Source organism: Oryctolagus cuniculus, chromosome 2 (assembly GCF_051225735.1).
Source record: "Oryctolagus cuniculus isolate XC-2025 breed Fujian yellow rabbit chromosome 2, ASM5122573v1, whole genome shotgun sequence".
Lineage (NCBI taxonomy): Eukaryota > Metazoa > Chordata > Mammalia > Lagomorpha > Leporidae > Oryctolagus > Oryctolagus cuniculus.
The window spans coordinates 40175597-40190227 of NC_142868.1; the positions used below are offsets into that span (position 1 = coordinate 40175597).

Here is a 14631-nt window from a genome sequence, read left to right on the forward strand (position 1 = left end):
TCTAAAGACCATGAATACCCAGGGAACATTTGGTACTTTTACACATGAGTTTGTGGAAGTACTTGTGCATAGGAGATTTAAAGAATACCATTAGGGGCCGGCGCTGTGGCATAGCGAGTTAACACCCTGGGCTGAAGTGCCTGCATCCCATATGGGCGCTGGTTCTAGTCCCGGCTGCTCCTCTTCCGATCCAGCTCTCTGCTATGGCCTGGGAAAGCAGTAGAAGATGGCCCAAGTCCTTGGGCCCCTGCACCAGTGTGGGAGACCCAGAGGAAGCTCCTGGGTCCTGGCTTCGGATCGGTGCAGCTCCGGCAGTTGCAGCCAACTGGGGAGTGAACCATTGGATGGAAGACCCCTCTCTCTCTCTCTTTCTGCCTCTCCTCTCTCTGTGTAACTCTGACTTGGAAATAAATAAATAAATATTTTTTTTAAAAAAAGGAATAGCATTAAACTTCTGTCACAAGCATACCTAAATGTCAAATGAACTGGAAGTGTGACTTCATGTCCTTTTACAAACTGCAAAGTAAAGCAATTTTACACTAAGTTAAGAAATGAAATAAACAACAAATGGAGAAGTAGGGTTTTTTTTTCATTTTTGTTTCTTTTCACATTAGCTTAAACTACAGAACAGTATTTCTGAGACAAATTTTGACAGTTACTGACATGAAAATTTGAAATTGATCCAGTTAGTATACCCTTTAGGGATAGAATGAAGCTTTTACAGTATCAGTCACTGGGAAATCACTGTGTTTAACACTGATGTCACTCACAGCCACTGCTATCTATGATACAACCAAGAGGGCCGGAGGATAACTCACTGCCTTGTCCTCAGAATACACAGCTGCATGTGTAGATTTGACAACTTCTTGTTTTGCTGCACACTAGTGAAGCACAACCACTGACAAGTGCATCTCAGACTTGACTATTACACAGTGTGCATATGGACCACAACATTACCGTCTACAAAACAGACAGCAATTACCTGCCAGTCAAAAAACAAATATGAAAAATTAATTTCTTCTGACCCCAAAGCTCACAGTAACATCTGCCATGCAGTCATACTTATTTCTAGGGAAAATGACCTTTACATAAAAATACTTATACTTGAAAATTAGTGATTAATCTATTGGCTTTTAGAAAAATAAAATTTCATATTGTACAGTATCTATAATTGGCCAATCATCAAAATAGATAAGTATATCATGTGCTGTATGGAAGAACAAAATAAAATCTATTTTAAATATCTGTTTTAGTAATTAACTCACCATCTAGCTAGGTAAAAATACAGCACTTGAATATGAAGAAAATTTAAGCAAAATACCACAGAATATTGCAAAATTATAAATCAGAAGATTCTAAAAGATAGGATAGTACTAATTGCAGGCATCTTTGCTGCATATTCACTGCATATTTCACATGTATCATGTAACATAATCACCTCCTCAAGCCTGCCCAATGTGTTCTACTATTACCCCCAGCTTGATAGACGTAGACCTTTGAGAACAGGACCTTGAGGCCAAGAGCTCAGTCAGAATGAGCTCCATATGGAAAATAAGACTAGAATTTGACTTTGAAGAATGGATAGTAAACAAAGGGATTCTCATGAGGGCACTTGAATTACTGAATCCAAGGGGTATCTTGAATTATTTATATAAAATTTTTATATCACCTTTTTCTTAAAGACTTTAAGAAGAGAAAATAGCTTTTAAATTTTGGAAACATCCTTTTAAGAATCCATGAACACTATAAAACTAGAAGTTCCTGGAGAATGTTATGATGAAATGAAAATAAGGAGAAAATGAATTAGATAGGGAATAAAATATGCATAGGCAAAAAGTTTGCCTTTGTAGTTTGAAAACAGAAAGTTATCACTATTGTGAGAAACAACAAAATGTCTGGTCACGGAAATGCCCACCTCTCTAAATGGATCTAATTTCTTTACCCAATGTGCTTCACTGCTCTTGGTGAATGGTGCCAGCACTGCCCAGCTCAGCTTTTATTTCCTTCACCCACTATAGCTAATCGGACATTGAGGTTAAAGACTTGAAAGCATGTGGCCCACTGTCTCACCCTGCTACTTACCACATGGGTCACCTTGGGCAGATATCTCGATCCCCAGCTACTGATTTCCTCATTGCTAGGACATATTTTTTTTAGAATGATGTATCTTACAAGTAATTGGAATTAAATTATGGATGACATATCTGTAAAAGCTCTTATTACCAGCACATAAAAAGCATTCAGAGTATTATGTGATCACTAATTATTCATAGAAATAGGAACAAAAACACTATAGGCTGATACTTTTCTGTAGCTGTATCAATATTCACATACACCATATGTATATGCATATAGACATCTATATATACAAACATATATACAGATTCTAATATCTAGTTTTCATAGTGACATCGTAGATACTACAAATTTGAGTTTAAGAGAACAAGTTCTGTACTCAGACATAGCTGAGTTAATTTAACTATTAGGCTTGTCATTTTTGAGTTGTCTTATCTTGAATATATTTCATAACAACCATCATCCTCAGTTTCTTTATCTGCAAAGCAATTACTGTTCAAATTTGGTAACACACATTAAGCACATCACACAGTAGCTGGCACAAAAATGCATTCAATCAATGTTAGCCATTCTCATATCGTTGCATTTTTCCATAAAGTACAACATTCCTATATTAATGCATACATTTTAATTGAACAAAACCAAAGAAAATATTTCAAGAATTTTTTTTTGACAGGCAGAGTGGACAGTGAGAGAGAGAGACAGAGAGAAAGGTATTCCTTTTCCATTGGTTCACCCCCTATAGGCCGCTGCAGCTGGCATGCTGTGGCCTGCGCACCATGCTGATCCGAAGCCAGGAGCTAGGTGCTGCTTCTCCTGGTCTCCCATGGGGTGCAGGGCCCAAAGACTTGGACCATCCTCCACTGCACTCCCGGGCCACAGCAGAGAGCTGGACAGGAAGAAGAGCGACCTGGACAAAACCCAGCACCCTGACCAGGACTAGAACCTGGTGTGCTGGCGCCTCAGGTGGAGGATTAGCCTATTGAGCCACGGTGCCGGCTCAAGGAATTTTTAAGTGTAATGACTAAGAAAGATTTTTTAAAATTCTATAGCTATTTTTCATACCATTCTTTCATCCAAATCGCCTGCATCAATGAGAGTAGATAAATGAAGATTAACAAGGATATGTAAAGAATGAATGGAGTCAAATGCAGACCCTGAAAGGACAGAGTCAATGGCAGAATCCATTTCATGATGAGAAGAAACGGAACAGCCACTTTGTCTCCTGAGGTAAAGGCGTACTTGAGCTACTTAGAGCTGCTCTTAGATTCTGCCAGTTGGCCTTTTTTCCTTGTTTCACAAATACTCCACAACCACAAACTTTCTAATTCAAAGAACAGAAGGAGTCACTATAAGCCATTAGCAGTCCATAGGTCACAACTGGTGAAAAATGAATCAAAGTAGTACTGAGTTTATTCAAAGGATAAACTGAACTATCAACATCACGTGGACTCTTAGGGCAATTCCAAATGAGGGGTTCAAGCACATTTTAAAGAAAGGCAGTACCATTCAAATAAATAAATAACTCTGCAATATATTTGAATAAGCAAACTACAGCTGTCTGATTAGAATCTCTACTGAAATTCCAAATCTAAGCAGATTTTTAAAGATTCATTTATTTATTTAAAGATTGATTGATTGATTGATTGATTTAAAGGTTTATTGATTGATTGATTTGAAAGGCAGAGTGACACAGAGAGAGAGAGAGATCTTCCATGTTATGCTTTACTCCTCAAATGCCACCAGAAGTTAGGGATGGGCCAGGCTGAATTTGAGAGACTGGAACTCCACCTGGGTCTGCCATGTGTGTTGCAAGAATTCAAGTACTTGAACTATCAGCTGCCTCCCAGGCACATTAGTAGGAAACTGAATACGAAGTGGAGTAGTCAGGACTCAAACTGGCACTCCAATATGGGATGTAAGTGTCCCAAGAATTGGTTTAACCTGCTGCATCACAACTCCCATCTCACGTTCCCTTATTTTCAGCCTCCAAAGTTGAACTTGATACCAAAGCCATCCAATTACAACTGATATTCCGAAGCCAGTTGTGCTTTAGCAGGGATCTGGGTGCAGGAGGGTAGGTGGGCCCAAGCCATTAATCACCACCCGAAGAACACAGATATTCTTCAAGTAAACTGCTGTGAGATCTAAGTTGTTATACACATATAGGCACGCATATAAAGCACATGAAGTTTTAATGCATATTTTTGGGTAGATATATTTTAAAGTCCTTCCCAATCCGTAACTCTAGGCCAATCACACATTTCATCTTCTGACATTGATGTGTCATGTGACCAGAGCATCTGGATTACGATGCAGACACTGAATCAGAACTGGCTGAGCCAGAGGAGCCTCACTAAGCATTCACTCTCCATGGGAACTGCTGGAGAGGAGAGATACATGTCAGGGAAGACTACTGGTTCACTTTTGGAAATTCTGATGAGTAATTTTTTCTAATTAACTGGCACATTCAAGTATTTATATTTTCTTATAACACTAGAGCAATGAGCCTCATTGCTTGGCAAAAATGAAAAGAGAACTAGATTGTCTCATATTAGAAATGAAAATAATACAAATGCATATATAGAATCTGAAAGCTTACACCTACAGCAATCTTGAGGTTGGAGCAAGTTAATATCAATATGAGAGAGTCAGTGTGTTTTATAACTTCAACATTATCAGAAAATCTCAAATTTATCACTACTGATATGAAAATAATACAAAGGGCCAGGCAGGTCTGGTTTTACAGTGCATTGGGTAAAGCCACCACTAGGGCCGCCCTCATCTGGTATCCATTGAAGTGCCAATGCAAACAAATCTTTTTTCTTTTTGGGGGGATTTAAAAGTATTTATTAGAATCAAGGACCTCTAGCTGGAGTGGCATGGAGGTGGGGACTTCAAAGAGAGGAAAGAACTCCAAAGGCCCCACAGCATTTGGGTTTTTAAGTACAGTTTGGGAGGAACAAAAAAAAAAAAAAAAAACTTGACAATCAGATTGTCATTCAGTTCGCAGGTGGGGAAAAAGACCCATCAAAAGGCCTGATTTACTATTCCCCGTCCTGTCTGGCCTGCCAAAACAAGAAACCATAGGTAACTTCTTTTCACAATAAGCTGTGAGCTCAGGAAGAGCTCCCTTGCTATTCTCATGGTGAACCTGGAAGGAAGGAGGGTGGCCTGTTTGTTCTTGCTAAAGATAATGTTTTGGGGAAGGAAGCAAATATTTCACACCCCAAATCTTTTTTAAATATCTATTTACTTATTTACTTGAAACTCAGAGTTACAGAGAGAGAGTAAGAGACAGAGAGAGAAATCTTCCATCCACTGGTTCAACCACAGATGGCTGCAATGGCCAGCGTTGGGCCAAGCTGAAGCCAGGAGCCAGAATATTCATCTAGGTCTCACTTGAGTGGCTGGGGCCCAAACACTTGAGCCATCTTCTGCTGCTTTCCCCAGTGCATTAACAGGGAACTGAATTGGAAGTGGAGCAGCTGGGGCATGACACTGGATGCTGGTGTTGCATGTGGCAGCTTTACCTGCTGTGTCACAATGCCAGCCCCCAAACAGATGTTAAAAGATTTATTTATTTTATTTATTTAAATGGCAGAACAACAGAGAATTAGGAGGAAAAGGAAGAAGAGAGAGAGAAAGAGAAAGACAGGGGAGAGAGAGAGGGAAAGAGAGTGAGAGATATCTTATATCCACTGGTTCACTCCCCAGATTGCTGTAACAGAAAGGAGCTAGGCCAGGCTGAAGCCAGGAGTCAGGAACCCTATCTATGTGAGTGGCCCTAGAACTGGCACTCCAATAGTTCAGTCTGCAGCTTAACCCATTATGCTGCAATACTGGCTTCCCAAAACAATCTTGAAAAAAAAAAAAAAAAGGATATATAACTTAAAAAAGAACACAGGGAAAGAATGAATAATGAAAAATTAAATGACAAAATATAATGCCACAGTTAATATTTTTAAAAAATGATGAAAAATACTAAAATCAGACAATTTTATTTCAAAAGAAAAGATATTATAAAGGAGAAAAACAAAATGCTTATTCAATGATTAAATGTATGGATTGTAAGGAAATAGAGTAGTTATGAACCTTTACCTGTTGAATAGCATATCCAACTAAACTAAAAATAGTTGAAATAAAAAATTGTATCTTGTAATATTAGCTAGAACATTTTTCACATATTTCATGGTATTTGAAAAATCGCAAAAACTACAGGTAACATTTTTTTAATTTGAGAGACAGACTGAGGAGAGAGAGAAAAATATTTTTCTGTCTGCTAGTTCAGTCTTCAAATGCCTTCAATCACTGGCACTGCATCAGGCCAAACTCAGGAGCCTGGAACTCAGCCCAGGTCACCATACGCTGGCAGGGACCCACTGAGCCATCTCCTGCTCTAGAGGTGAACTACTAAAAGAGGGAAATAATAAGGTTAAAATAAAATGGATTAAGTAGCTAAAAAGCAACTCCTTTCAAATTCTCATTAAACCTTTATAAGCTTTTAGCCTAACAAGGTACAATGAAAAGACTTGTAACATTCAAATCTGTAAAAGTAATATTTTTGAACACATACAACAAAAATTAGCAATGGGTTAAATAACCAAAAATACACACATAGAAATTTTGATATTGTCCACAAATAACTCTTAGCTTCTAGAGAAAAGCAGCAATATAATTACAGAACATTAGCAAATAATTGTGATATTATATGCCAATTATTATGAATTACGACCAAAGCTGTGTACAAACTAAATCTCATTGCAACAAAGGAAATATTATTATTAAATAAAAAGAAGTGAAAATACATTAATAAAAAGTAAACTCAAGAAGTGAGAAAATCATTAATAAAATTAACCCATGAAATAGATGCAATTAAAATACAATTTTGAGTTGATAATAAGAAAACAGAAACACTAAAATAAATAAATCCAAGACTGGATTTTAAATAAAAACAACTAGTAGAATTCTTCCATGAAGGCTTCAATACATCAAACCAAAGAGAAAATAACAACTTCAGAGGCAAAGAGGGACCTGGCCCTGTGGCATAGCAGGTTATGGCACCAGCATCCTATATGGGCACTGGTTGCATTCCGGCTGCTCCACTTCCAATCCAGCTCCCTACTAATGTGCCTAGGAAAGCAGTGGAAGATGGCCCACGTGCTTGGACCTTGCACTCATGTGAGAAACCCAAAAGAACCTCCTGGATCCTGGCTTCAGATTAGCCCAGCTCTGGCCATTGTGGGCATTTAGAGAGTGAAATTGGATAGAAGATTCTCTCTCCTCTCTCTCTCTGTCTCTCTCTCTCTCTCTGTCTCTCTCTCTCTCTCTTTTCCCTCTCTATTTCTTTCTGACTCTGCCTTTCAAATAAGTAAATAAACCTTATAAAAAATTAGGAAAAGAGGGCATTTATAGAAAATGAGAACAAAACTCCATAAACAATCAGTAATTTTTAAGCAAACTAGAATGCAAACTGCACTCTGACAATTGTGAAAATCTTGATGAACTGGACTCACTTAGAGGAAACCTACATACACTATTTTGACTCAGTGCAGAGGCATGTATTTTCCCACCTGCTCCTGTGGTGTTCTGAAGAGAACAGCACCACAGCCCCTGGAGGAGGAGAGCTAAAAACTCCAGGACCCTGGCCCGTACTTCTCTGCCAGGGTGGACAACTAACCTGATCTGTTCAACTGTCATTTTCTGTGTGACAACAGAATTCTATCCTCTTCATCCTTCACTTATTTAGCACTTTCTGTCCTCTGCTAGTAGGAATATCACTAATACACCACCTGCTTTACTATTTAGCTGCTTTACTATTAGATGCTTAAAAATTATCTACCTCCTCTCCCTTGCTCCACACAAATAAATGCAAGATATTCATTGGAGTTTTCATAGTACAGTATTGATTCCCAGATCAATAGGGACTGGCAACTAGTTGGATGTATATAAATTATATATATACACACACATATAAAATGAACAAACGAATAAGATACTGAGCTGTCATCTGCAGAGAATCGCATTGATGATTTGTAACACTTTGATAAGGGTTCATGAAGACAAAAAGTTTGACACTACCATTTATGTCACTGAAGACTATGTCTAAGTGACTACAGACATCTGTCTGTTCATTCAAGAAAGAAACTGAATACAGGGAGTAAGAGAGGTGTTAGAGTGGAGTAGTAGAGAAGAGTTCGGGGAAAGAAGAAAAAAGTAAAGGTTTCCAGTTCCCCTTCCCATTTTCATGAAGACCTTGCTACTTTTATACAACTGGAGTCCATGAAGAACAATAAAAATTTATTTGAATCTCTGATTGCCAATTTTAAATTACACTGGGTTCATATTATGTTTTCTACACTCTCTTACATGTGTCCATTTAGGATAAAAATTATCGATCCTGGGTTTGCATCAGTTTCAACTATGAGTTTTCATGTTTATTGATCTTGTTTTCTTCTTTATTCTAAGGCATAGGCTCCACTAAGCCCCACTGGGTAGTTGTAAGGTGGAGTCACACTGAGAACTTTACTTTGCTCAAAGAATTCTATTAAAACCCTTTCCAACCCAACTCATTCAAATATGTTAGTCTCTTTCCCTCTTCTGTCAAAAGTTTTAATTTGGAAAGCAACCTAAACAAAAACAACTAGCTCCACCTGCTTCCAACTCATTCACAGTTGTTTAAATTTTCAGGTACATCTAATCATTATTTTAAAGCTTGGATTCATAAATGTATTTTTTTATATTTTTCTAGAGATTAAATGACTAAGACACTGTCAATGGAATTTTCAAGTTCTCAGTTTTCCCCATGGCAATATTCATTTGACCAAGAAGCTGGAATTCTAAACACAAGGAGATTAAGTCAAATACCTGCAGAGGTGCTTCAGTCTGCTTTTCTCTTAGCACTGGAGCAGCTGGATTTTCCTGAGGGGTTTTTGATGCCTTCCTTTTGGCTTTTTCCATTTGAATATTGGTGAAATAGTTGACAGCAGCAAATTCAATAAGGGCCGAAAACACAAAAGCAAAGCAGACAGCAATGAACCAGTCCATGGCAGTAGCATAGGACACTTTGGGCAAAGAATGGCGTGCACTGATGCTCAGTGTGGTCATGGTGAGAACTGTGGTTATTCCTTGAAGGCAAAAAAGTAAACAGACAAAAAATCTTACTGTTACTCCAGTGCAAAACAAGCAAACAAATAAAAACTCTACAGGAAGAGGTGGAGAGAGGCTTTAACACAGTTAGTAACAACTCAACAAAACCATCTTCTATGGAGGTTTTAGGGCCTCGTGGGTGAGCACAGGCTTTGTAGTGGGACAGATATGGTTACAATCCTGCCTCTTCTAATCATTAGAACTTGATTTGGATCAAGTTTAGAATACTCACTGGGCTTTATTTTGCACCTACCTATTAGGATTTCTATAAAGACTAACGGCATAGAAAAGGTATTTGCACATAATAGTATACTGGATCTGAGCCAACAAACCTGTGAAATTCAACCCACCTAGCAGGAAGAGACTCATCAAACAGTGATTCTCAACCAGAATTGTTGGGATGTTGGGATGTTGGGAATATGGGCCTCTGGAATTGGAGCATCGGAATATCTGTGCTAAGCATGGCCTACGGCTAGTGAGTTTCACTGCCAGACAAAATACAAGTAATATATAGATCTTTCTTACCTTTTTAATCAAAAGTTATCTATTGAATTAGGACAATAAATTTACAGTTGTTGAGGAGTCTATTAAAAGCAACAAAAATATGTTCCTCAACAATTTCTAAAGCAATTTGGCTTTTAAAATATTGGATATGTGCAACCAACACATTATGGCTGGGAGAAAAATATCTGCAGCAAGAACAGAGGCACTGCTCTTCCATCAGCAGATTTCAAACACTGCATCCATGAACGCTATCTCCTCAGCCTGGAAAAAGTCCTCTTGCCATTGAACTAGAGAGCAATCTGTTATTGAAAGATGCTAGTATCTATGCAGTTGTCCTTTTGTGTCTGATTCACATTATGGAGTTAAGGCTGAAAATTTCTGGGGGAATTTATCATTTCCATTTGAACTTATTCTATTCAATGCCTAGGATAGGTCCAAAGTTGACACATTGAGGTGTTTGGGGTGATGATGATGGTGAGGGTGGTGGTGATGATGATGGCGATGAAGAAAGTATATAAATTGGATATTCCAGTCCATGTCAATACCCAGCTGGAAGGAAAATAACATGAGTTAAACTGAAGAAATAGTGAACCCCAAACAACAATAATGAAATAATAGTATTTTGCTTTAGAATTTGGCACTGTTGTCTGAACTCAGCATTTAAACACATCCTTCCCTGTGCTGTCCCCATTCTGCTCCACATTTACAAGCCTTGTTTCCACTTGGTTGAGCATCACCTCCTTGAGGACAGACATGTCTAATATTGCTTCTAGGCGTCACATGCATAATATTTCACATAGTGCCGGGCACATGATAAATGAAGAGTAAAAAAAAATTCATTTTTCCAGCTCCTCACCAATCCATTTTCTCTGAATTCTGGTTGTCTTCTCCATCTCCAGTGCACAGAAGATGAAAAATTGGAGTAACTGTGTATCACATGAGCAATAGACCTTTTTAGAAACATTCTATAAACTACATACAGAAATAAATTTGAGGATTTGGTTATATTCTCTTTTTTCAATTTCTGTGACTTTTAGCATTTTATTATTCTAAAACAGATTTTAAAATGAATTCATATATATATATACCTACATATTTATGAAAATAAACTTTTTAAAAATATTAGACATCATTTCAGAAAGACACCTTAGAATATTTAAGCTTCCATTTTAAATCTCAAAAAATAGCACCATTCCCATGCTGACTGTGAGGTACAGAATAAATCCTAAGGTGAATTTTTTTTAAAAAAATTTTTTAAAAATTTATTTGAAAAACAGAGATACAGAGAGAAGGTGGGAGAGATGGAGGGAGGGAGACAGAGAGAGATCTTTCATCTGCTGGTTCACTCCCGAGATGGCCACAATGGCCACAGCTGAGCAAAGCTAAAGCTAGGAGCCGAGAGTTTCATCTGGGTCTCCTGCATGGGTGCACGGGCCCAAATGCTTGGGCCATCTTCTGCTGTTTTCCCAGGCACATTAGCAGGGAGCTGGATCAGAAGCATAGTATATGGCACTCAAACTGGTGCCCATGTGAGATGCTGGATTCACAGGCAGTGGCTTTACCCCCTATGCCACCATGTGGGCCCTGGAAAATTTTAGTTACAAAATTTGGCAATAAATCAAAATGTTTCTTTTTATTCATTAAAAAACTTAATGGGAATATTAAGCATTAAACATTGTTCTACAATTTTTTACATATGTAAGCTTGTTTCCTTTAATGTCAAGGAAATCCTGCTAAAAGGACTTGGGAAATAAAATATGAACACTGCAGTATAAATAGGAATATTACGGGACTGGTGCTGTGGCATAGCAGGTAAAGCTGCTGCCTGTGGCACCAGCATCCCATGTGGTCACCTGTTTGTGTCCCAGCTGCTCCACTTCTGATCCAGGTCCCCGCTAATGTGCCTGGGAAGGCAAAGGAAGATGCCCCAAGCACTTGGGCCCCTGCATTCACATAGGAGATCCAGAAGGAGGTCCTGGCTCCTTGCTCTGACTTGGGCTACTCCCAGCTATTGCAGCCAGTTGGGGAGTGAACCAGCAGATGGAAGACATTCTCTCTCTCTCTCTCTCTCTCTCTCTCTCTCTCTTTCTGTGTGTTTGTGTGTGTGTAACTGCCTTTCAAATAAATAAATTCTTAAGAAAAGTATACTACTCGATACTCAGCTACAAGGACTATAATGTGATAATTATAAACAAAACTCAAATTCAAACACAAGAAATTTAATATTTTCCATGTTACTTTAAACATTTTCTGTAACAGAATGATTTATCCTGAGGATTAAAACTGGTCATCTCCACCTTCTCCGATTTCTATATGAAAAAAATCCCCCACTGAGGTCTAATAAGCTAACAACTAATGCAACAGTTGAATAAAAAATCCAAAAATTTACATTGTGCTTACTAAGGACAGATAGATTACCAAGTTTATGATTTAAATGATGCTGTGGACACCAATCCAAAACTGATATTGGATATGTTACTACTAACTATTTCCCATTGCTTCAAATTTCATTGCTTCTCTTTCATTGATTTCAAAGTTTGTGTAATAGCCCTGCAGATGTTATGTTTTCTGTTTTATGACTGTTGGCAAAATTCGGAAAGTATCTGGCATAATCAACTGGCTACATGTATGAAAGTCACCATCTCTTTGGACATTAAAATGTTCTCTCTCTCTGGTGTTCAAATATGAAGAATGAACTACCGGCCGGCACTGCGGCTCACTAGGCTAATCCTCCGCCTTGCAGCGCCGACACACCGGGTTCTAGTCCCGGTCGGGGCGCCAGATTCTGTCCCGGTTGCCCCTCTTCCAGGCCAGCTCTCTGCTGTGGCCAGGGAGTGCAGTGGAGGATGGCCCAAGTGCTTGGGCCCTGCACCCATGGGAGACCAGGAAAAGCACCTGGCTCCTGCCATCGGATCAGCGCGGTGCGGCCGGCCGCGGCGGCCATTGGCGGGTGAACCAACGGCAAAGGAAGACCTTTCTCTCTGTCTCTCTCTCTCACTGTTCACTCTGCCTGTCCAAAAAATAATAATAATAATAAAAAAGAATGAACTACCATGATAGGGATGTTCTCATTGTCCCTGATTTTAGGTGGAGCATTTAATTAAAGAAATACACAGCAGAGAGGAAACAGAAACCATCCCTCCAGGAAAGAACCCTTGCTTTCTCTGCATCTAGGCGGTGTACATAGTAACTGACTTTTCCACCATCAACTTTGAGGGTATTTCAAAGCCATAATTAATTTTTTTGGTGTATTCAGGCTGATTTCCATAGTTTACAAAAGCTGAATCTACACCATATTGGTTGTCTTAGGAGCTGGGAAAGAATGTGTAAGAAAAGGCTAAGACCATACACAAGAATGAAGTTTTGGCTGGCCACTCCTAGAAAATAGCAATGACTTACTTTTTTAATTTTATTTATTTTTATTTTTGACAGGCAGAGTGGACAGTGAGAGAAAGAGAAAGGTCTTCCTTTGCCGTTGGTTCACCCTCCAATGGCCGCCGCGGCCAGCGTGCTGCAGCTGGTGCACTGCGCTGATCCAATGGCAGGAGCCAGGTACTTATCCTGGTCTCCCATGGGGTGCAGGGCCCAAGGACTTGGGCCATCCTCCACTGCACTCCCTGGCCACAGCAGAGAGCTGGCCTGGAAGTTGGGCAACCGAGCCAGGTACTTATCCTGGTCTCCCATGGGGTACAGGGCCCAAGGACTTGGGCCATCCTCCACTGCACTCCCGGGCCACTGCAGAGAGCTGGCCTGGAAGAGGGGCAACTGAGCCAGGTACTTATCCTGGTTCCAATGGGGTGCAGGGCCCAAGGACTTGGGCCATCCTCCACTGCACTCCCTGGCCACAGCAGAGAGCTGGCCTGGAAGAGTGGCAACCGGGACAGAATCCGGCGCCCCGACTGGGACTAGAACCTGGTGTGCAGGCGCCGCTAGGCGGAGGATTAGCCTATTGAGCCACAGCGCCGGCTTAAATAGCAATGATTTAGATATGCCAGCTGGCGTTTACTTGTGTTTAAGGGTTTATAATCCTGAAATAATTAGAACACTTAGAGAATACAACTTTGGAAACAGAAGTTTTTTGGAAACAATTTAGAAAACACTCTGCTTCTCATATTTACACTGATTTTTTTTTTTTTTTTTTTTTTGGTTTTAGCTTTGCAAGGCCTATGGTAACATCTCTGATCCAAAAGAGTCTTCCTTATGCATAAAGAGAGAAATAAAAGTTAGGGAGGGAAAAAAACACTAGCCCAGAATTACTTTTCACCTAAATCTCATATGAAATTGACTGCTAATGTCCCCCAAATACTTAAAACATTACTTCCTTAAGAAAGTATCATAGTAGATCCTCAATAGATAGTCTAATATTAGTCATTTTGGTAGTTCTTGGCACTTTGAAGACAATTATTAGCATGTTTTTCCTGAGAGCCAATATCTTGATATATGGGCACATGATATGAAAGCTTCATATTTCAAATGGAAAGACTTGCCCACATCCAACAACTAACACACATCCATATAACCTCACCCAATAGATCAGAAATTCTGCAAAGGCCCCATATCCTCACACCCCTGGTAAAGACAGAATGGCTGACTTTTCCAAATTAAACAGATAAGGTCTGCTCCTTTTAATTATGTGACTTTATACAAGTTTCCTTATAGCTTTGAGTCACTTTCCTTGTGCATAAAAACAAAAATCAGAAATGCCTACCTTGCTGAGTTATTGCAAAGGTTAAATAATATGACCCCTTCAAAATATGATAATCCATTTCACCATTGGCACTAGTAATACCAGTACAATTACTATATGCTACTTCCTTATAATATCTTTTTTGGATGGGAAATGTTTGCTGACTACAGTTGTAATAAATGATATTCCGCTCTAGACCATTGGAAATTTACATT

The 14631-nt window shown here is 39.2% G+C and overlaps 1 protein-coding gene across 3 annotated transcripts in view; it reads right to left on the reverse strand.

The window, feature by feature from the left end:
• GABRA4 (gamma-aminobutyric acid type A receptor subunit alpha4) overlaps positions 1–14631 on the reverse strand; it is a 75873-nt gene that overhangs the window by 32138 nt on the left and 29104 nt on the right. For 2 of the 3 annotated variants that reach the window (XM_002709416.6, XM_051831403.3), the window contains one exon: positions 8944–9203. The exons of the other annotated variant lie outside the window; for it this stretch is intronic. In XM_002709416.6, the coding sequence (XP_002709462.1) occupies positions 8944–9203 (260 nt within the window). The remainder of the gene's footprint in view (positions 1–8943; positions 9204–14631) is intronic. 3 annotated transcript variants of the gene reach the window in all.